General features: G+C 36.4%; 2 protein-coding genes across 2 annotated transcripts in view; both read right to left on the bottom strand.

Annotated features, from left to right (window-relative positions):
* LOC124646160 (integrin beta-6-like) overlaps positions 1 to 8,072 on the bottom strand; it is a 38,261-nt gene extending 30,189 nt beyond the window's left edge. The window contains exon 1 of the mRNA XM_047186242.1: positions 7,771 to 8,072. Within this exon, the coding sequence (XP_047042198.1) occupies positions 7,771 to 7,917 (147 nt within the window). The 5' untranslated portion in view covers positions 7,918 to 8,072. The remainder of the gene's footprint in view (positions 1 to 7,770) is intronic.
* A 3,372-nt stretch (positions 8,073 to 11,444) lies between these two features.
* On the bottom strand, positions 11,445 to 24,990 carry LOC124646284 (integrin beta pat-3-like). The gene is made up of 8 exons (XM_047186402.1): positions 24,809 to 24,990; positions 22,920 to 23,317; positions 22,300 to 22,840; positions 21,855 to 22,186; positions 21,625 to 21,762; positions 21,310 to 21,496; positions 18,827 to 19,220; positions 11,445 to 11,783 (listed from the first exon to the last, which is right to left on the bottom strand). Exons 1-8 carry the CDS (start codon positions 24,944 to 24,946, stop codon positions 11,563 to 11,565), a joined length of 2,349 nt encoding a protein of 782 aa, XP_047042358.1. The 5' UTR covers positions 24,947 to 24,990; the 3' UTR covers positions 11,445 to 11,562.
* Between the last annotated feature and the right edge of the window lie 184 nt (positions 24,991 to 25,174).

Here is a 25,174-nt window from a genome sequence, read left to right as displayed (position 1 = left end):
TCGCAAGAATCTTAGTTGTGTAAAGCGATTTCGTAATTAGTTACTTAGTGCATTTCATGTCATGGTCAGGCGGCTGCAACTTTATCGCTAAAAAAGTGCGTTCGATGCAGTTTTTAATCGATTATTTTGGTCTGATAACGATACTAATAGGTTTTTTGTAGAGTTATTCATAGTCACCCTGAAGTCTCGGTTCATCTGTACAAATGACTTAATTGAGCCTTGGTAATGTGAAGGACAGCAGACACAGTACAAGATTATCTTAAATCCACCAAAAACCGTCACCGAGACTGATTTAGAATAATGAAGATTTAATAATTTAATTTCTTTATTTTATGCACACCTAAGTGTTATGAACAACGAACTCAGATTAGTGACAAAACTTTTCATCAGCCTATTTTGCTCTCTAAGTGATCTTGATGACAAGTTACCAACGAAGGCGCGTGAAGCCACGGGCCAAGCTAGTCCAGCGGTCATAGGTATCAATAACGAAGGGCTTATATCGTTAAATACATTATGTGTATAATCCCGAGTGAAAGCCCGAAGCCAACAAAATAAAAGTGTCAGATTACGTCAAACACAGCTTTGTTTTCTAGGTGATTGATCTGGTTTTAGCGTAGGAAGACAAGAGTCAATGTTTGTGCACTATGCTGACTGGGCTATGAATAGTAAAATGATCGGTAGTTCCATGTGTCCCGGGTTAGTTGCTCCAATTGTTGTTTGCTAACGTCTAATGCTATTCTGTGATAGATAGTTTCAAATATTACTCATAGAAAGTTGTAAAAGTGTAATATTCTATTTTGCTACATGTGTATTGAGCAATGTCATCAAGGTACTCGTTCACTGATGCAATCAGTTGTTGATAAACAGAAGCAAGTACAGCGTTAATTTGTTTCAAGAAATCATCAGAAAAAACTGGGCTGTGGTCCATTAAAATATGGTGTCAATAAATTGAGAAATAGATAACGAAATGTCAACTTACTTAAGCATTAACTGATAAATGAGCGTAATTTACAAACAAATTGTTCCGATAATTTCTATAGACATTTAAGATATTGGACCCCTGACTGGAAATTTGACTCAGACCTGACCTTTTTATGTGAACTGTGTCATTCTTGTGGGCCATACACAGGGGCCATATGTGCGGGTCCAAATGTCAGGTGTCGTGGTTCAACCATTCAGAATACCAACATTACCCAACCATCAGTAACACCATCAATCAATCACGCGGAGGTTATGATTATCCTCAATTTAAAGTATAAGTAACGAAAGGGTACCTGGGATCGAATGACATGTCGAAAGCGTGTAAAGTTCATGCAAATAATTTGTAAAAACATATTTTTAAAGTGGTAAAAAGTAATTGAGGATTGCGCAGTATGTGTTCACAAGTTATTACTTATAGCAATGATTGATGACAGTGGCTTGGGTTTCATCAAGTGCATTTTAACGGCTCCCTCGATTACATTGACGTGCATGAAAATTGTGTAACGTTTTGATGTATAAAACATGCCCAGATATAGGTCAACGGGTTGTATTTATAATTTCTCAGAATGTGTGATTGCGCGGATGTTTGGTGGTCGGTAGGGCACTTCAATTCGCCTCAAATGTACTTATAACTGGAAGTTTACTCCAGATGAATTACAATGTATTGTATCGATAATAGTAGATTTGTTTTCATTACCCGGTTTAGAAGTCTTGGAACTTTTATTTTCGTTGCAATATTTTCTTAGGCAACGGATGTAGTGGCAATGTTTTGTTTTCCTTACAAATAATACGGTTATGCGGTGTGTACATGTAACCTTGTTTGTATGTTTTCGATACGTACGTCTGTCTTGCTTGTTATTTGTCATAAGTAAATCGTCGGCGACCGGGAAGTCCATTTATTCGCGCCTTGTGCCTACGTGATAGGGTGCAGGTATACTGAATTCATATGATACACATGATATCTTTATTCCTTATTGCGGCTTTTTACTTTTTAATTTCATGTAGGAATGGAAAGCCACGTATGGACCTTATTTTATTTTAGCTGCTAGTTTTCCGAAATCTGAAGCAATGTTGGACAATATTAAATATACATAATTGTTATATTTGTTATACCCATCTGTGGCAAAAACAGTACATTTTGCCACATCTTCCTACACATTTCGCTATCGTATCCTCAAAAGCAATTCATTTCAGTTATCTCAAACTGAACCGCCATAGCGTCTGCAACGGACAAATCCGTACAATTATCTTCCGTTATATATTATGTGGCTTTAAATTTAAAGCCGTTATTCTACCGCACTTGGACAAAAGGATATGAATGGCACGGAGCCAAGCGGTTTAGAGGCAGGGGCATTTAAGGCAAAAATAACAATGATTGAATATGAGCACATGATTCACCGACTATCACATACATTCATATGTTTGTTTGGTAATGTTCAACTGTGTTTTTAAGTATCATAAGAGTTCACCCTGTTTCTTACAAACCAGAAGAGAGGTCAGGTATTTGCTGACTTTCATTCATCCATCCTTGTTCTATTTTCAATCCTTTTCCGACGCGGTCCGCCCTTAGAACAATCTCACAGACTAATATTGATTGGAAAGATATAATGTAGACAGTATAAGATGGGTTTAGACTAGACTTGTTCCCGGGAATAGTGACGTCATCCGTGTCTCAGCCCCATCGGCGACGGATTTGCAGTTAAACCCTTTTATTGCTGCATTTGCAATTGATGTTGCAACTTTTTGTTTTATTGCACTCGTATTTGGATGAAATAAGACTTATTTTTGGAAGTATGCTAATTAGGTATGTGAATAGATTTATTGTGGCTAGAGTATTTCTTAAGATTTGTGAGAGAATAGGGGACAAATAAAATAGGACTGTGTAGAATATTTACAGTCTGATTTGCTAGCCAAGAATAGGTTCACAATGTTATGCATATTTTAGTTTATTTTCAAAACATATAATAGGTTAGTAACGCAGTGTTACAAAGGTTGCATTTTTTACATTATGTACCAACGTACTTTATTAGTTTTGCAAAAAAACTGTGTGCTGCTGTAACTGCAGAAAAACTATAAGTATTATTATGGCCTGTTTTTATGAACCCGTGTGTGTTTAATAAGGCAAATAGATCATAATATAACAACGTCGGTTCCACTATAATGTTATTAACCGTTAGTTTTATTTGCTGAGTAGTTTGTTCTGAAGAACGGATATTGGAAAATGGGGTTGCCCAGGAAATTTGTGTATCGATCGCCATTCTACGGCACTTCACTTGATTGGCTTTTGTCTGGTTAATGAAGATATTATACTTGTAGAAAATTGAATGTAAGGCTAAGGAATCTTTACTTACTCCTGGGATTTGCAATGACTCTATTTCGGGTATTTTTTTCTAGTAAGTACATATTTTGATGATGTTAGTTAGTTGGTCTGATTTTAACTAGATTGTGGAAGATCTTATGTGGCTGGCTGTTGATAAGACTTTATGCTCTTAAACTTGCGAGCCGTCAGTTAAGGAATGGTTGTAGGTAATTTCACTTCTTTATTAAAGGTTCTAGCTATATAATATCAAAGAAAAACATGACTCTCTTTCTGCCTCAGTGGCGTAAAAAATAAAAATGTTGTAAAATCAACATTTTGTTTGCAGCTATTCAGTTGCTGTAGATATGTTAATGACCTTAACGATTAAAGTCTTGACGTTGGCAAACTTTGAACAATTTAGATAAATTCAAGTGTTTTGTAGAAGTGTCGAGCATTGAGGTTTTCAAAGAAAAAGCTGATAAAAAGTTTTTGTTGTACCCTTTATATTACAATGGCGATAAGCTTTTGGACACTTACGGCCAGTTTCTTCATCAAAAGTTAAAGTTAAAGTTATGGCTAAAGTAATGTCTAAAGTAAAAGTAACGGTTAAATTCAATTTTTCTATTAGTTTTGCTGTCACTTTAGCCTTGAAAAAACGAATTTGACCGTTACTTTTACTTTAGCCATAACTTTAACTTTAACTTTTGATGAAGAAACTGGCCGTTAAAGTGATTAGAAAGAAACATAAAAAAATATCAATTAAGTTGGAACAATCGTTTTGTTGGTAATCTAAACACAAGAACCCACATATAATTTACACGAAAGTAAAATTTTTGAACATGTTCTTGTAAATTCTTAAACAAAACTGTTGGATGAACAATTAGCTTGATTAGCGTAGGGACAAATTAGTTTTCCGGTCAGGGTTCATTCATGCTGCGAGTTCACTTGTTTTCCTATTCGATCCAAAATATACTTGAATGGATGATGAAATCGCTACGAGACAGTAAAATTCGTCATATTTTAGAGATCAGATGAGTCATCAAATTTGATCGAAAAAAAAACGATTATCGAAAAACTCCAGTTAAAACTAGATGGTAGGTATTTACTCAAGGAAGTGAGGATATTAAGTTTTATACAGTTTGATATTGAGTTCGGAATAACATGAGTAATATAAACATAATTCGTGAGTTTTTAAACTGAATGAGTCATCACAGTTGTTATGTTATTGCAGAGTAAAATATTTCGCCAGTGACATTGACTGTAACAATTATGATAAATTAACACAATATGAAAGCTAATTGCTGATGTATTTTCAGATGTACTGTATCAAAAATATTTTTCACGAATGCATTACCCGTTATTTAGTATAATTTCTTAAAGTATAAAAGGTACACGAAATTAGGAAGGTTTGTTTGCGAGATTTGGAAGAGTTAGAGCTGTGTTGAAAAGATTATTAACAAAATCTGAACGATAAATTAATTACGGCCTGATGAAGTACAGCAGTTAGTGTAAATTGTTAGGTATATAGGTATTACTGAGTACTACTGGTGAGTCCCTGTTTCCTACTCAACCGTTGTCACCCACTTACACGACGGGAGGCAGAGGAAGTTATCTATTCGCGGTGTAGCTGACAATTATTCCGGCCCAATAAGATCATTTTGTATCCTTTAACGTTATCCACTTTTATTAGTTTGCTTGAACATATTTGGAACTGCTTGTCCAATAAAAAAAATATTTTAATGTTAGATAGCCACCCATCGATGACGACTGTTTATCCGGGTTCGGGAATTAGTACCCTCGGAAAACAGCTGGCAGAAGATAGTAATGTTTAATCTTTTATGCAAGTCTTTCAGAACTTCATCGACGATCCGCTATCGAGTCATAAATTCCACGTAATTCTGAAATTCCCTAACTCTTACGTTTATTGGATAATAGTAAGTATAATGGATATTTTGAAAATAAACCTAACTTAGGTAAACCTATTGACGCAGTACGCAGATATTTACATAACACCTATTCTGTCTACGTACAATCCATATGCGTAAGTTGGAGAATTACTGCACATATTTGCATTCTGATGGCGTGGTTGCTTCGAAGAGTCTGCGAACTGACATTAAGTGCAGGCTAAGAGATTTATACGTGGTAAAATGATACGCTTAGAAATTGTGATGAAAAACTTATTCGTATTAATTGGTGAATTTAGTACACTGAATGAGTACCTGGGGTTTTTCTGGTTGCAAAAAAGCCAATGTACCTATGTGTCATTGTTGTATTGTAACTTAAGGAAATATACTGTACCCTCATTATTTGTAGGAATACTACAAACACATAATAGGGACTGAGATAAAAACTGATAGTCCTGTATCATAGTGTTAAGGTCATTGACAGCTGGTAGATGAGTATCGATCGACTTCAAAATCACAGCTTCCTCTGTATCTATATTTCTCACGATACAATATTTTATAAGGTACCCACGTTTACTAAAACGATGTAGAAAGTCTTACGGTTAGAATTCCCAAATCCCAGTTGTTGTTCCGTATAGGTAATATGAACCATATTGGTTAACAAACGGGAATGACCTTATCGTGAGACACTACTAAATTAACATTATCAGTGATTTCTTGAATGTGAGGAAGTTGAATGTGAGGGAATTTGAGTATATCACACTATTTGATATTATAGGGAATTTGTGTGTCGTGAAAGTCGCAAAGATAAGCAGTAGCTCCTTGTAAAACATTGCTACTCATTCACTTGCATCCGCTTAGACTCGAAGCCGACCCCAACTTAGTTGGAAAAAGGCTAGGCAGATGAGAGAATTTGTGATTCTGAAGAAAATTTTAAGGAAAACAGTAAAGGGTCATTGAATTAAAGTCGATTGAACAATTGTTTGAAAACTTATGCCCATTTTCACCAACAAATACCTAAATTTAGGGAACCCCTAAGAGCATTTAGGTAACACTTAATACGAATTTCGTTTTCACCAAAATTTGAGCGTCCCTTATAAACTTATTATTGGGGGAGCCCTTATTCTAAGTGACACTTAGTTAGGGAAACGTTAAGAGATTGTTGATGAAAACGGGCAAAAGAGTCCTGTTGACAACTTGTAATAGAGTAGTAAATTACGTATTCAGGTACGACGTATTAACGATCAAAAATAGATGTTCTTGGTGGTCACTCAGTAAGTAAGTTCATTGAATCAATTGTTTCCTTCCGTTCGGCCTGACTTCTGACATCTTCGTTTTTCTTTGATCAATTTATTGCTCTCTTCAATGTCGTGTCGTTGGCCATTTAAAAGATCCCCTTTTGAAATAATTTGTCGTTGGAATTACAACTATATAATTTTATTATATACCCATTTACTTACTTCATTTGCTTTTTTGTTATGAATATTTTGAATCGAGCTCTAAAGGATTTGTGTAGATTTAAATGGATTTAAAACGAAGTAATAATAAATGAGTAAAAACATTTTTTTTTTTTACTGGACGACGGATAAATGTGCCACGGAGTTTTCATCTCTTATAATGATTTATGTAAATCTGTACGATATTTAATAGGTTCTGTAATCGAATACCGTTTAATGTTCCATTACGTTAAAGTTAACTGCTGTCTCTAAACTCTACGTATTAATATCAGTAGGCACACGAATCTAAGAAAATAATTAATTCGAATCTTAGGAACTTTATCGTGATTGGAAGTAATTTCGTTTATAAATGTGGAATTAATGTAGCGTAATTCAGATGCAAAACAGTCATTAAGTTAACACTTTACGTGAACTGCCTTTTATAAAACGGATAAGACATTTAGAATCCAATAAGTATTTCATCTTCTTAATTTACTTTAAATTATTAACTAAACGATATTCACAGAAGTTATTAAGTGCATAATTAAGTAATTAGAGTGCCGAAATAACAATGAAATCAATTTGTTTGTATTAACTATGCATTCATGTTGATTGATAGATAAAGGTGAAGGAACCAGCTAGTCCAGAATTTCCGATGAGAAACCTTGACTGCCATACATGTGAATCATAGTGGAATATATAAATAAGTACCAAGGTACATAATACATGAATTGTTCTAAATTGACCTAAGCTTATTTTGTTGTTACTTTTAATATTGCTTATTTGTCAACAATTTAATTCCGAGCATGCATGACTATCATAGGCATAGGCAATATTCAATTAAGCATGTTCTTATGTTTTAGCACTTGTTCGTGTATCTTGCAAAGATGCCGTTTCACAATAAAATAATAGGTGAATGTAATAATAGGAAAAATTGATATTAATTTTCATGACACCTTTATTAAAAAAGGAACTTTAACTTGGAATGAAATAAAATTGGTTATTGCGTTTGTAAATATGAATTTAATATTGGTCTACGTTATTAAAGTTGTTGAGTCGGTAAACTCGAGCTGTACAATCGTGTAAGTTTAAAGTCGCTCTTGACCGGTTTACTTATCGAAATTAATATTCATAAAAAAAAAACACTTACCCCACGTGCCGTGCACCAATCACCATTACACCTCATACATTCATTGCAGGTTAACTCTGTTTCATCCTTCAGGCAAACATCTCCGAAAACTTTTTGTACTGAAATTAGCACTACCATCAAAAACCACACACTAGCCATAGTTCTCATATTTATAAAATTTACTTTATATAAAAAGTCACAGCTACAAAATAAACTTCGTGAAAAATGGCGTCAATATTTTTTGTTCTTTTTTTGAATTCGACCGCGAAGGCGCGATGATTCGTTCGAAATCCAAACTCGCGCGCGCTCTGCTGCACGAATGGCGACAGACTGAAGTTGAATTGTCAGACTATTCAACCCGCGGACGGACGAGATGAATCATCGTCGGGTCGCGGGCGTATGAAGAAAATTCGCGGAAATTACTCTTTACGTGACCGTCACGACAGTCGAGATGTATTCTGTCGTAATAAATTCTTTCAAATTCTTTTCTGTTATGTAGGTAGCTTCGCCACTTCTGCTTAAGTTGTCTATGGATTTGTATAGTATGGAGTTTGAGATGGTTTTACTTAAATTATTCTAATTTCAAAACTAATTAAAAGAATTAATTTTCTTAGGATTGGTTAAAAAAGGAAGCGGAATCTCACACAGTTAAGCTTCCCCATGAAAGCCAGCTAAAAAACTTGAAAACTACCTTCAAAAAGAACAACGCTAACAGGGCAATAAGGCATTTTTTTTTCTAACACTGGCTGTAACATAACAAAAGAACCTGAAAATGTTTTATAAATGAACCATTGTTTTATTATATAGATGTATTGTTTTGATTTATGAATCTTAATCGAATCCTATTTATCGCATTTTTTCAAACTTCAAAACAGAAGTCAAATTTTCTACATCAGTGTGTGTGAGGGCAAGCCCTCTATCGATTCATAGAATCTTGTCAAGCGGCAGTTAAGCGCGAACGTGACTGGTGCAAGACGAGGATCGCTCGACGTGCTGGCACATCACAGAGTCACACGCCTTTGTGAAGAGGCCTCACAAAGGCGTGCGAACAGGCCTTCAAGAAGTTCTTTCTCGAAGGCCTGTAACGGCGGGCCTTGGACAGGCCTGCAGCCTTCGCCATCTTTCGACGACGGAACCACACAATACCGCGGCCATATTGTGCATCAAGGTGGGGAGAATTATGGTAGCTCAACCCCCGTACTACTTTACTCTGTAGAAACGGACTTCCTAATTTCTTATCGTTGGGCCTGCATCTATGCAACGCGGCAGGAAAACTCTGATATCGCGATTCAGACTTTTAACAATATCAATCAATGTTAACTACAGTATAATATATAATCCACTTTTAAAGGCCTTTCAAACGTTAGGTCTTTGCAATATCAATATGTGGAGTTGCTCTATTTTGTAGACTAAACTATTTTTACGAATGTCGTATGCAACAGAAACATATAACTTTTTCAGGAAAGACAAGAATAGCAAAACAGTTGTAATTTTTCATGCATCAGTAGTGCCATCTAGTACCGATATGTGTTAATATTTATGTTGTTACACATGGAATTGATTTTTATAGGTGTATTGGGTATGAAAAGCTATGTGATAGGAAACGATTTTGGATATTGGTAAGTTTAGGTATATACCTAAAACAATAAAGTTGAACAGGTATATGATTTCGTGATCGGATAGTTAATTATCCTGTACTTATGCCCGTAACATTTGTAATGTTGGTAAAGCGTTGAACAGCTAATTGCTCAAAAAATATTAGTAGGCGTTAGGTATATATGCTAGTACAAGTCGAAACCTAGATTATTAAATCCTACAACATGACAACAAAATGATACAACAAAAACGAGTTTTCAACAAGTTTAAATTGACTGTTTTGTTTATTTACTAACCAAATTTTCAATCAGAATAACAAAATGAAACGTCTATTCTTCACATTTATAACCATCGATTTTTAATACATAGCCTTCATGAGTTTTTTGATACATTTTTTATTTTTCCTTTTTTTATTTTTGTAAATATGTAGATTAGGTAGGGTACGTAGGTTTTTTACTAGTCTCTGACATTAAAACAAGATGCCTTTGAAAGGCTTGAACAAGCGCTGAACTGATAGGAATCGCTGTGCAGATAGAACTTTTGATTCCGCTTCTAATTTTAATTGTAAAAATAATTAAATGTAATACTTTTTAAAAGGTAATCAAAACACAATAATACATATGGACATGTACTTTATAACCATGATAGTTGTCAATTATTTATTTTTTGAGCACTCAGGAAAACTGTTGAAAAATAATAGAGGCATAAGTTGCAACCTATGAAATAGTCCCCTGGTCAAATTCTAGATTTGATCTAAACTTCGAAAGATCCCTTGTTTAATAAAGCAGTAGGTATTCAATTTAATTTTATCACTTATTTCATAGTAAGTACTGGAAACTTCGTCATTTTTAAAGGTCTAGTAGAGTGGGTCGCTTTATGTTATTGAGGTGACCTATCAGTTTTTTAACCCCCGACGCAAAAACGACGGGGTGTTATAAGTTTGACGTGTCTGTGTGTGTGTGTGTGTGTGTGTGTGTGTGTATGTGGCATCGTAGCTCCCAAACGGATGATCCGATTGTAATGCGGTTTTTTTTGTTTAAAAGGAGTGTCATTCGGGAGTGTTCTTAGCTATGTTTGGTGGAAATCGGTTCAGGTCTTCAAGGTCATCAGCTCGTTTGTTAGGTGTGAGAGGAATGTTACACGCTCAGTTTACTTGCAAGCATGTGTGGGATCTGAAATTTGAAATACTAATGTCTTCTGGAACCACTGAGCTGGTCTGCTGTTAGGGCACGAAGGTAGGAGACGTAACCCTGAACTGCCTTTTAGTAAACCCATCGAGTTTGGGCTCGTTGAATTTGTCTTGACTAGTTCTCTTCAATTGACGAGAACCTGATACTGGAAATGGGATGTGGCGGATGAAACCCTGGAATGCCGGAATGAAACGGATAAACCGATTTATATCTTCGCTGAAAATCTAGAATGACCAAATGTGTATGTTTCCTCAATCTGTGCAATTCTCCCAGAGCCAGTATGTTATGAGGATTGTTAAACAGCATCCTTTGGCCGAGATCGCATAGAGCGACCCCATCTTAAAATAAAAGAAATTAACTGAAAGAAGGAAAAATTAAGGAGCTCCTTCAAAAAGCATGAAATAAAATTAAATTATAAATTTAAAAAACCCCCGACCCAAAAAAGTACGCAATTAGTATGACAAAAGGTTAAAAACGCTAAACCCTATAAAAAGCAAAAAATAACTTTTAACTCTACGTAAGTACCAACTAAAGCATGTCAGACTAAACTAAATTTTGACGTGTCGGGGGACCGCTTTTTACCTTCAAAAATACTTACATAAATCAAATGATACCTACCTAATTACAACATTCGTATAAAACAAAATTATATACACAGTTATAAGTAGTATATACTTAATTACTTCTAACGTTAGGCTAATAAATTAGAGCGGTCCCCCGACACGACAAAATTTAGTTTAGTCTGACATGCTTTAGTTGGTACTTACGTAGAGTTAAAAGTTATTTTTTGCTTTTTATAGGGTTTAGCGTTTTTAACCTTTTGTCATACTAATTGCGTACTTTTTTGGGTCGGGGGTTTTTTGACCTATAGGTTTTAAGGCATCATAATGAAAATAAGTTTCTTAAAAATATTTTTACTTCCCCTTAAATTTCATTTAAACATATACCTTAAATCAAAATCAAACATAAGACATTATTAAGAACAATCAAACATTATAAATAGAACTTGAAAAAGGTTTTAAAAATCTTAACGTACGTCTACAGATCTCTTTCTAAAACCGGGGTTATTAAACGTTGTAGTAGGAGGTTCATATAACGGGTTGGTGCAAGGCCCATAGCCATCTATTTGGTTCTGTTGGAGGAATTGAAGGTACTCGCGTCGGTCTCGGGCTTCCGTCAGCAGTTTCCAGGCTATCAGGGTACCAGCTCCAACTAGGAGGAGTGTCAGCAGAAATATCCCACCGTATACTGGAAATAGAGGTTTGTGATCATGTCCTAGATGAAGAACATAAAGTAAATAACCACTTATAATACAGTCTATAATATGTCCTGTGCAGTTGGCTAATCTCCTTACATGAGAACAGCCGCCGTAGCCGATAATCGGCTAGGAGGACATCATCATCATCATATCTATAGTATTTGATGAAGAATGATTAGTGAGAGTTCTAGGTTATTTTAGCCAAAATGTGATTGGTGTCATTTTAAACCCCAAGGAAGTATTAGCTGATATTTTGATGAAGACTAATAAGGGGTTAAAAATAGATGTAACTTACGCATTCAACGAAAGGAGATGGCCAAAAAAACACCCAGAGTCGACAGAAACTTCATATGTATCATGTATGATTAAAAAAATATATCATATCACATAAACATCTTTCTTTTTATAACTTTTAATAACGTTTTTTCGATCATGATTTTAGTTCACAGAAAAGTTAACTTTAGGGACTACTCACACTTATTCAGCTCTATTCAGCTTATGTCCATAGAAAACAACGATTTTGTATGGAGACGCGTACGCATCCATTCAGCTTTCCGCGTGTATTCAGCTTTCGCGGCAAACAAGTATAAAATGAGAACAAATGTGTTTTTATCATGCGAGTGCTTTAGATGGAGATCAGCGCTGATCTGCCGCATTCAGCGCTGTTCCGCCGCCTTCGACGCTGAATGGGGCGGAACAGCGCTGCACACGTATGGTTCTCTTGTCGACAAGTTGCAACCTGCATAGCTCCTGGATAGATTTGATTTATTATTACGTAATTATTATGAGTATCATTCTCTTTGAATTTAGTATTATTTTACAAACAAATACGCGACATTTCGCGTATTCTCCAACCAAATTTCTATTTACCCAAAGTGGGTCGACCCACTGTCGTTTGCGTTTTAATTTTTTACGCTTATTTTTTTCTATGTCTTCTGCAAGTAACGAAACGACAAAAATATCGCACATAGAACTGTCCATGTTGAGGGCACAATACTAATTGAGTAGCTGACCGTCTTCGCAGCATATTCAGCGCCGTACGCACTCTTACGCCGCTGTACGCCGCTGATAGAAGTAGAGATGAATAAGTGTGTGTGACCAAAACCGTTCAGCGAAACGCGAATAGAGCTGAATAAGTGTGTGTAGTCCCTTAAGAGAGTTCATAAAGGAGTACATAAGTGAGTACATAAGAGGAGTATATCAGAGAAGTACATAAGAGAGTACATAAGAGGAGCACATAAGTGAGTACATAAGAGAGTACATAAGAGGAGTACATAAGAGAGTACATGAGAGAGTACATAAGAGGAGTACTTAAGAGAGTACATAAGAGGAGTACATAAGAGAGTACATAACAGGAGCACATAAGAGGAGTACATAAGAGGAGTACATAAGTGAGTACATAAGAGAGTACATAAGAGGAGTACATAAGAGAGTACATGAGAGAGTACATAAGAGGAGTACATAAGTGAGTACATAAGAGGAGTATATAAGAGAAGTACATAAGAGAGTAGGTACATAAGAGGAGTACATAAGTGAGCATATAAGAGGAGTACATAAGAGAGTACATAAGAGCAGTACATAAGAGAGTATATAAGAGAGTACATAAGAGAGTACATAAGAGGAGTACATAAAAGAAGTACATAAGAGAGCACATAAGAGGAGTACATAAGTGAGGACATAAGAGGAGTACATAAGAGAGCATATAAGAGGAGTATATAAGAGGAGTACATAAGAGAGTACATAAGAGGAGTACATAAGTTAGTACATAAGAGCAGTACATAAGAGAGTATATAAGAGAGTACATAAGAGAGTAGGTACATAAGAGGAGTACATAAATGAAGTACATAAGAGAGCACATAAGAGGAGTACATAAGTGAGTACATAAGAGGAGTACATAAGAGAGCACATAAGAGGAGTATATAAGAGGAGTACATAAGAGAGTACATAAGAGGAGTACATAAGAGAGTACCTAAGAGAGTACATAAGAGGAGTACATAAGTGAGTACATAAGTGAGTACATAAGAGGAGTACATAAAAGGAGTACCTAAGAGAGTACATAAGAGGAGTACATAAGTGAGTACATAAGAGGAGTACATAAGAGAGTACATAAGAGAGTACATAAGTGAGTACATAAGAGGAGTACATAAGAGGAGTACCTAAGAGAGTACATTAGAGGAGAACATAAGAGAGTACATAAGAGAGTACATAAGAGAGTACATAAGAGCAGTACATAAGAGAGTTACATAAGAGGAGTACATAAGAGGAGTATATAAGAGGAGTACATAAGTGAGTACATAAGAGAGTAAATAAGAGGAGTACCTAAGAGAAGTACCTAAGAAAGCACATAAGAGGAGTATATAAGAGGAGTATATAAGAGGAGTATATAAGCGAAGTACATAAGAGAGTACATAAGAGGAGTACATAAGAGAGTACATAAGAGGAGTACATAAGAGAGCACATAAAAGGAGTATATAAGAGGAGTACATAAGTGAGTACATAACAGGAGCACATAAGAGGAGTACATAAGAGGAGTACATAAGAGAGTACATGAGAGAGTACATAAGAGGAGTACTTAAGAAAGTACATAAGAGGAGTACCTAAGAGAGTACATAAGTGAGTACATAAGAGGAGTATATAAGAGAAGTACATAAGAGAGTAGGTGCATAAGAGGAGTACATAAGTGAGCATATAAGAGGAGTTCATAAGAGAGTACATAAGAGAGTACATAAGAGAGCACATAAGAGGAGTACATAAAAGAAGTACATAAGAGAGCACATTAGAGGAGTACATAGGAGGAGTACATAAGAGGAGTATCTAAGAGAGCACATAAGAGGAGTAAATAAGAAGAAGACATAAGTGAGTACATAAGAGCAGTACATAAGAGGAGTACATAAGAGGAGTACATAAGTGAGTACATAAGAGGAGTACATAAGTGAGTACATAAGAGGAGTACCTAAGAGAGCACATAAGAGGAGTATATAAGAGGAGTACATAAGTGAGTACATAAGTGAGTACATAAGAGAGTAAATAAGAGGAGTACCTAAGAGAAGTACCTAAGAAAGCACATAAGAGGAGTATATAAGAGGAGTATATAAGCGAAGTACATAAGAGGAGTACATAAGTGAGTACATAAGAGGAGTATATAAGAGAAGTACATAAGAGAGTACATAAGAGGAGCACATAAGAGGAGTACATAAGAGAGTATATAAGAGAGTACATAAGAGAGTACATAAGAGGAGTACATAAGAGGAGTACAGCACTTTCATCAGAAACTCAACTATGTAATATCCTCGAATCCATTAGATACATTTCTTATAGCTGGCGATTTCAATTTTGGTGGCGATGTTGAATGGAATAATACTATTGATGCCATCGGTTTGCATCCGGTGAATGTTACTGCTCAATACATCCTGGAGTTTTTTGATACTATAAATATGTGCAACTTGACACAGTTTAATGGTGTACGTAATGTCAACAATAGATTACTGGACCTCGTTTTCTCTAACGGGGTGGTAAAAGTAAGCGAGTGTATTGATCCATTAGCTGTACCTGCCGACGCACACCACAAACCGTTAATTATGACTGTAGAATTCGTAGAAGTCCATAAGTATATTGATAAAAACAATATAAAATATATATTTGAACGTGGCGACTACGCCGCCATAAACTCTGCATTGGAAAGTATGGATTGGAGTATATTGTCATCCACAGAATCCTTAGACCAGGCCCTTAGTCTTTTCTATTCAAAATTGTACGAAGTTAGAGATTTGTACATCCCTGTTAAACCATTAAAGAAATCAACACACCCACCTTGGTTTAGTAGTGCCCTAATAAAGATTTTAAAAGAAAAGTACAAGTACCATAACAAGTATAAAAATTACGGTAATTTGTCCGACTACCACAGCTTTTCTATTTTGCGTGACCGGGCTAAGCGGTTGGAAGCTGTTTGTTATGACGACTACATGGCAAAAATAGAATCATCCATCGCCAAAAACCCAAAATGTTTCTGGTCATACGTAAAAAGTAAAAGAAATAATAATACTTTACCTAATGTTCTGCATTACATGGATCAATCGGCAGATACAGGCGAAGGTATAGCCGAATTATTCGCCACTTACTTTCAGTCTACCTTTCAGGAACCTGACCCGGGATCTCATAATACAGACGTAAACGTCGTTAGTAATAGCTCGGTCAACATAAGTTCCATAAGCGTGTGTCCTGATACGGTATTTAAGCTACTCAAAAACTTAGACCCCTGTAAATCAGGTGGACCCGATCACATTCCGCCTATTTTTATAATTAACTGCGCAAAATATTTGGTGGCGCCGATCTGTATTCTATTTGAACGATCTTTTAGAGAGGGTATTGTCCCTAGGCTATGGAAATCGGCATTTATAACCCCTATCTTCAAAAAAGGTGACAGATCGAGCATAGACAACTACCGCCCAATATCTAAACTATGTCTTTTCTCTAAAGTACTTGAAAAACTAGTTCACATGCAAGTTTATTCAGCTATGGAACGCCAATTCGGTACCGAACAGCATGGTTTCTTAAGAAAGCGTTCAACTACTTCCAACCTCTTATTGTCTAACGAAATCATAACGGTTGGAATGGAAGAGCGATGCCAAGTAGACGTGATATACACGGATTACAGCAAGTGTTTTGATCGTATAGATCACCGTGTGCTTTTGCAGAAGCTCTTATCTGCAGGAATACATGGTGACCTATTTCGATGGTTTTCTTCATATATAGAAAATCGCACACAGGCTGTAGTTCTGCGCGGGTACACATCCGGATGGAAGTCCGTTCCTTCTGGCGTACCACAAGGCTCAATTCTGGGACCGTTATTATTCACCATATTTATATCTGACATAAATAATTGCTTTAAGAACTCGCAAATCCTTTTATACGCCGACGATATGAAAGTCCTCAAACGTGTACGCTCCTTAAATGACACTAAGTTACTTCAATCGGACCTTGATAGTTTTGAATTATATTGTAAAAATAATAAATTACAATTAAACGTTTCCAAGTGCTGTTACGTAACATTTACCCGCCAAAAATCAACAATAGGAACGGGCTACACTTTGAATGGTATTCCTATTGGCAAAGAGGAAAGCATTAGAGACCTTGGTGTTGTACATGACAGCAAACTACTTTTTGACACGCATGTTGAAAATATTGTTAAGAAGGCACTCAAAGCGTTAGGCTTTATCATTCGAACCTGTTCTGAATTCCGTTCACTAAAACCAATAAAAGTCCTATACTGTTCTCTCGTGCGCAGCAACCTCGAATACGCTTCTGAAGTATGGAACCCACAATACGAGATATACAAATCTCGCATTGAATCTGTTCAGAAAAAATTTTTACTTTACTTAGATTACAAAGCCAAGCAATTTTCTGACGACTATGAGCACCGTTGTAAGCGATACCACTTTTTACCACTTGAATTAAGGCGTAATATTAATGACATATGTTATTTAACAAATATCGCAAATGGCTCTGTTGACTGCCCCGAACTGCTGAGTAAAATATTTATTCGTACCAATCAAAACAAATTACGGAAACGGCCTCTACTACAGGCACCACACGCATCAACAAATTATAGGGGTAATGCCTTCTGCATACGCAGCGTTACAGCTTTTAATAAATTGCCATCTCACCTGGATATTGATCTATTCTGCACTAGCGCACAAAAGATAAGAAAATTTTTGAATACGGACTATTTTGATGGGAGACGCATGTAGTTCATTTACCTGTTTCCTGCTAAAGTGTTCCCATCCTCCTATTCCTACTTGAATTAAGTATAAAAGTGAAGCAAGTGAAACACGTTTGTTTGTTAAAAATATGAACTTAATATAATTCTGTAAACATGTGGAAGCTTGTCATTAGCAATTATTTTATATACTTTGTTAAATAATTGGTGTAATTAGTCTGTAAGCTTTCTTTAAAACAAAATAAAAAAAATAAAAAAAATAAGAGGAGTACATAAGAGAGTACATAAGAGGAGTACATAAGAGAATACCTAAGAGAGTACATAAGAGGAGTACATAAGTGAGTACATAAGAGGAGTACATAAGTGAGTACATAAGAGGAGTACATAAGAGGAGTACATAAGTGAGTACCTAAGAGAGTACATAAGAGGAGTACATAAGAGAGTACATAAGTGAGTACCTAAGAGAGTACATAAGAGGAGTTCATAAGAGGAGTACATACGTGAGTACATAAGAGGAGTACATAAGTGAGCATATAAGAGGAGTACATAAGAGAGTATATAAGAGAGTACATAAGAGAGTACATAAGAGGAGTACATAAGAGGAGTACATAAGAGGAGTACATAAGTGAGTACATAAGAGGAGTACATAAGAGGAGTACCTAAGAGAGCACATATGAGGAGTATATAAGAGGAGTACATAAGTGAGTACATAAGAGAGTACATAAGAGAGTACATAAGAGGAGTACCTAAGAGAGTATATAAGAGGAGTACATAAGAGAGTACATAAGAGGAGTACATAAGAGGAGTACCTAAGAGAGTACATAAGAGGAGTAGATAAGAGGAGTACATAAGTGAGTACATAAGTGAGTATATAAGAGGAGTACATAAGAGAGTACATAAGAGGAGTACCTAAGAGAGTACATAAGAGGAGTACATAAGTGAGTACATAAGAGGAGTACATAAAAGAGTTCATAAAAGGAGTACACACACAGAGATATAATGTTAGTGTACCTTGTTTTTAAAATAATCCTTATAATTATCATAAATTCATCATAACCTATTTTTGTGATAATATGATATACACGTAGCTACTAGCTTCTATGCCCCATGGATTTTCAGGCCGGTCTTTTTCGCACCATCAAAGGTCAATCATAATGAACACATTGGTAAACATTTCATTGCTATCGTTATGTGTTTTTTTTAATATGATTTAGCCATCTTCTTTATGAGTCCAAACTCTCAGTCTTGTGAAAAGTGAAAGATCAATTACGAGACAAAAGGAGGACGACAGAAGCAGTTTATGAAATGTATACTCACAATAGTAAGTAGGAGCACAATCAATTTTCTTCTCTACGACCAAATCAACTCCATAGTTAACATCGTCATATCGATATGCGAAGCTCGTGTAACACCCAACGTCTACGTTTATATTCTTACAAATATTCCATAAAGTATCGTTCGAATAATCGTCGGGTAATGTGTCCACTACTTCAACTTTGATAAGTTCGTAACAGTGTGGGCAGTGGTCTTCACCACTTTGCCGACATTTAGCGCATTTTTCCAACTTCCTGCATTGCAGTTCATCACATTCAGTGCAGTCGGTTTCACTGTACATTCTACAGTACACGTCATGGTTGGTCAGAGCGTCCCATTCGGCTATCTCATCACATTGGCATGAACCGCATGAGCATTTTCCGCGGTTGTGGCACACCTGTAGCATAAGATATTTTTAAGTTAGTAAGTAAAGGCGGGATATAGCTATAACAAATAAAGGAATTTGGCATGCAGATAAGTATTAATTAAAAATAGCAATCAAACTTGTTATAAGCAATAAAGAAAATGACATTGATGGCGCTGAAACCTAATTTTGCTCAAAGGACAATGCCAGGGTGTGGGCTCAAAGTTTGCCCAGCAGTGGGAGTAGTTTCAGCTGGTTCCATAGTGCACTCTGAACACGAAATCCAAATATTTTTGAAATCGGTCCCAGAGGTCCCGAGAAAAACCGGTTCAAATGTTCTCCATAGATAGTCACTTAACAAAGCCTGAGCCATTTGCCCAGTAGTGGGAATGGTTAGAATAGGTTCTTTACTTCACTGTTATCACGAAATCCAAATATTTTGGAAATCGGTCCCAGAAGTCCCGAGAAAAACTGGTTCTAATGTCAAACTTGAACAGTCAATTAATAAAGCCCAAGCCATTTGCCCAGTAGTGGGAATTATTAAAATAGGTTCCATAGTGCACTCTGAACACGAAATCCAAATATTTTTGAAGTCGGTCCCAGAGGTCCCGAGAAAAACCGGTTCAAATGTTCTCCATAGATAGTCACTTAACAAAGCCCAAGCCATTTGCCCAGTAGTGGGAATTATTAAAATAGGTTCCATAGTGCACTCTGAACACGAAATCCAAATATTTTGGAAATCGGTCCCAGAGGTCCCGAGAAAAACCGGTTCAAATGTTAAACTTGAACAGTCACTTTATAAAGCCCAAGCCATTTGCCCAGTAGTGGGAATGGTTAGAATAGGTTCTTTACTTCACTGTTGTCACGAAATCCAAATATTTTGGAAATCGGTCCCAGAGGTCCCGAGAAAAACCGGTTCAAATGTTAAACTTGAACAGTTACTTTATAAAGCCCAAGCCATTTGCCCAGTAGTGGGAATGGTTAGAATAGGTTCTTTACTTCACTCTTAAGACGGAATCCAAATATTTTTGAAATCGGTCCCAGAGGTTCCGAGAAAACCCGGTTCTAATGTCCAACTTGAACAGTCAGTTTATGAAGCCCAAGCCATTTGCCCAGTAGTGGGAATGGTTAAAATAGGTTTTTTACTTCACTCTTAAGACGGAATCCAAATATTTTTGAAATCGGTCCCAGAGGTCCCGAGAAAAACCAGTTCTAATGTTAGCCAGCCATTGTTAGCAAGCCATTTTAAGCAGCCACAAACCTAACAACCTCTTTTCTTGAAATAACATTCAGATAGATAGTGGTTTTACTGTTAACAGGATAAAAAAAAAACAGAAATAGACGTTTAAAGGTAATTGTTGTTTCTCTTGCTTTTCAGTCTCTATCTACCACAATCAGTCCTAAGTTCGAGTAGCGTCATGCAAATCCTTAATGGCAATGGAAAAATCTTATCAAGACGAATAAAATAAGCTCAAACACGAGGTAGTAAATAGATACCGTTGAGGAGTTCCCTCGTCTCACTGTCGTCTCCATCGTCAGGTCAGGTCTTAACCTCCATAGTTTTGTGGTGTCGGAGACATATACCCGAATGACAAGTTTTTATTCGATATGTGCTTACAATTTCCGAGAGTTCCATAATGTTTTAAGGTTTCTATCACCAGACCCTGGACCCTGGAACTATTTGGAAAGTAAATCCTTTTAAACAATAAAATGATTGTTTAAATCGGTTGGTAAACGACGGAGTTATGCACGTACTTACGTAAAAAGAATACAAACGAACTGAGAAACTCCTCCATTTTTTGAAGTCGGTAAAAAAAAATCTCGTTCAATACCTCGTATTTGTCGATTAATATTATAATGCATTTCAATTAAGGTAATAAAAGTGGAATAGTTAAGAGTTCGTAAGCATATTTTTCGTAGTATTGAATAAGAGTCAAACCAGTTTTTCTCAGCACTCCTGGGATAGATTTCGAAATATTTCGGTCTGGGACCTATTATAAGCCTATGGAACATAATACACTATGCAGTTACTGTGGGCAACTCTTGAGCCCAACTTCCATACAAAGAATAGCATTGTCCTTTGCACGTGATGAACAAACGTTCTAAAAGTCTCAATACTCACACTGCCATCGTGTCCTTTACATGTTTCGACAGTATTGGGACAGTCGCATGCGATGCCTGACCAATCGGGCTTACACTTACATTTCCCACAGTTGCATTTACCATGTTCCTTGCCATTGCAAACCTCTCCACTCTCCGCGCTACGGGGACAGTTGTCCACGTTACATTGGCAAAATTTACCTTCGTACCTGTGTAATTAAGTTCAATTTTAATGACCTCCATTAATCTGTCAGTTCAGTCGTGAGATTAAATAACAAATCTTGAGTAGCTACTGCTATAAATTATGTTAATAATATCAAAATTAATTTGTGCTTACCTCTCCCTGCATTGGCAAGTACCACAGATACAGAATCCATGACTGCTGCAGACATCCTCACCAGGTGCAGCTATACATGATGAGTTGTCTTTGTACACGTTCTTCTCACTCTTGACACAAGCGCAGTTTTCACCGTACCTTTGAAAATAATAAATAATAATGGATTTATTTTATCTTATAATTTGGACCTCAGAGAGCAGAATAAGATATGTAGAACTCTTGTCACGTACGTGGTATCATCACAACTGCATATGCCACAAATCCGCTTCTGGTCGTGGCAAAATTTGGAATTGTTCTCAACATTTTTCTCACATTCACAGTTTTTGATAACATCTATATCGAGAGTGAGCTTCTCCCCGATGCCTTCAACTACGATTTCGACGAGAGCAGGTTCAGCGCCAGTATATTGCACAGTTGCGTCTATCGGCAGTTCCTTGCCAACCTCTATCTCACATTCCTGATTACTATTCTCAGAAGTGCAGTCTGGATTAAACGAAATTTTAAAGTTTTTCCTATTTCCCGTCTTCACTTTTGCTTTCAATTTAATTTTCTTCGATATTTTCTGAAATAAATAATCTTATAAATATTGTAGGTTCATTTCATTCATATTCATTCAATTGCTTATTACGTTTATTAGGTTACTTAGGATTATAAATCATACTATTACATACTTACCGAATAAATGTCTTTGAGTAGAGTCACTATTTCTTCGTTATCGTTAGTTTCAGTACTCCCTTTTTTATTGCGTGGATCGAAATGATAAACCGTTAATTTTGAACCACTCACGGCTTTGCTCAATCCTTGGTAGGCATATTTAGTTCTGGTATCTATCAAGAAAATGATTATGAAGTCGCGTTCCACCGCCAGTTTATTTATCATGCCAACTGACGGGTAATCCATGTCTAATTCTTTGGTGTATGTACCATTTTCAGTATAACATTTGCCGTCGTATGGTTCAAACAAGCCAGCTGATTTTCCGTCACCAGCCACGTGATATTCTCCATCAGTTAAGAAAATTATTATTTTCCTGGATTCGGTTCTCCATCCAATTGTTTCATTGCAAGCCATTACTTGAGCTAGAGCATCGAGCCCGCCTTCTTGAGGGTCACGGTTCAGTCCACTGGGGGTGTTTAAAACTACCTTTTTGAATTCTCTTGTGTCATTGCCTAGTTTTAAATGATGGCGAAATGAGTAAGTTTTATCTGTATCATTGGTACTGAAAGAAAAATCTGGATTAAATTAAATGTCCAAAATCGACATAAAAATAAAATACAAATGTAAAAGGGTAAACTCACTCGCTTGTAAATGGAAAGACTCGTTTGTCTATAAATGTACCAAATCCTAAATACACGTTATCAGTCATATTTTTGATAGCCAAATATATATTTTGGCTTTGCTGGGCGGTTTCATTTTTTATACCTTCCATTGTGGTGGAAGCGTCTAGGAGAAAATACAAATCTACTGGAAAATCCCGAGCCCCTTGAAAAGAGAAATTAAATGTTTCTGATTTTCCTGAACGAAGATTTAATTTGTATCGTTGTGGTTTAATCTGGACGATGTTGTCTTGATCGGAGCTAAATGCTTTAGAACTTGATGCTTCGATCAGGCTTGCAGGACTTTGCACGAATTTTGGGCACCAGCTGCTATTACCTTCGAAACTCTGTGCTCTGCATCTTGGTCCATTGAAGTCGTTCTGAAAATATTTGTGGTGGGTTTCTCAGTGATTTTTGATCTCTTCGAGACAAATACTCATCAATACATAAAAAATTGTTATGAATTATTGTGCATTCATATTCATACAATCTCTACAAGTACGAGGAAAATTAACATGTAATTATTATTTTATGTATTAAAGAATCGGGCGTGTCCAGTCTAAGGACAGAATTTATGTATTAAATGGCTTATGATGTCCACTCTACTCTTCCATATTGATGAGGCGTGTAAATAGCCTCATCAGGGAAAAATAATAAAATTAATGGATTTAATTGGGATAAATTTAAAAGGTGGAATGGAGAAAGAAAAGAGAAGTGCGGGATGCGGGAGCGGTGATTTCGAATCTTGAAAATCGAATGCGGGAAAAACAATATGGCGGTGAAACTCAAATCGTAATTCAATTAAAGCCCTGCCGATGATATTCCGTTAGACACCAATACCCACACTACAACTATTTGCAGCAATAAAGCCCACGTACCTTGTGAATCCAGGGACCTCACTTAGAACCAGCGAGATGTGAAGATGCCTCGTTCCAGGGCGCGTGGTCGCGGTAAAGGCTGCCGGCCGGCGAGCTAAATCTAGGTTCATCCACCGGTGGACTGGTTAAAACTCGTGAAATCAGCACTGCACTATAAGTCCGCAATGTCTTCTAGCAGCAGGTTCAATTATTACACGAGAATCTTCAGGAAATCACATCTGTTACTGTTACTGTTACAGCCTTTTTATCGTCCCACTGCTGGGCACAGGCCTCCTCTCACACGGAGAAGGATTGAGCATTAATCACCACGCTTGCTCAATGCGGGTTGGTGATTTCAGACTTTATAGTCCAGGTTTCCTCAAGATGTTTTCCTTCACCTTTTTATCAGCCATTGGTGTCTAAGTATACTTAGAAAGTACATACAAACTTAGAAAAGTTGCATTGATACTTGCCTGACCCTGGAATCGAACCCACACCCTCATACTCGAAAGGTTGGTTCTTTTACCCACTAGGCCACCACGACTTTTTCGACGAAATCACATATAGGGAAATAATGACGCGGAGCGGTGTGTATTCGACACAATGCGAATGGCGGCGGGAGAAGTACTACGTCCGTCCTTGGCGGTGGTCAGACGCAACTGCTAGCTTGATGCGAGTATCTTCTAGAACACTCGATACGAACCAATGGGCGCTGCGGTAGCTAGTATTGTCGTTCGGATATCATCACCAGAGACTCAATTGGGTTATTATAAATATGAAAATGATCGAAATAAAGTTTTAAGTTGCGGGAAAAATAACTTATGTATTTAATTTATTATTGAATAAATATTTGCATTGAAAAAAAGACATTGATGCTTCACCACATATTTCTTATTTCATGTTCAAGTGTTAAAATAATATATTATTTATTAGAAACATATTATCTCTTCATATTAATTATCTACTCCTACAAATAACTACGTTTACAAATGGGCCAAAATGGGCCGTACTTACATGGGCACACCAAACGCAGATGCTGGAATCTTGTATACATTCTTGACACGTGCCTCTTGTGTGACAAGAATCAATCGCACAAATTAGATAACACTGTAAACTTATTCCCAGAAGAAATAATACATATTTACCGAACATTGCGTCGAAAGGACGAACAAACGTACAAATAATATGACTTCATAAACACCTGTGTCGCTATAAGGATAACGAGAAATAATACTCTTAGGGGCATAATATACTGTTGTTTTATTAAATACAGACCAACCTTTAATCGTAATACTAAATATTTGTGAAAGAACACCAAAATAATCATGCTTGTAAAATAATTGAGCTTTTTAAAATCTCTCTCTATACGATTAACCTGTA

This window comes from Helicoverpa zea, chromosome 3 (assembly GCF_022581195.2).
Source record: "Helicoverpa zea isolate HzStark_Cry1AcR chromosome 3, ilHelZeax1.1, whole genome shotgun sequence".
In the NCBI taxonomy this organism is placed as follows: domain Eukaryota; kingdom Metazoa; phylum Arthropoda; class Insecta; order Lepidoptera; family Noctuidae; genus Helicoverpa; species Helicoverpa zea.
The sequence above is the reverse complement of the archived record's forward strand: the minus strand, read 5'-3'. Positions and strand labels throughout refer to the sequence as shown.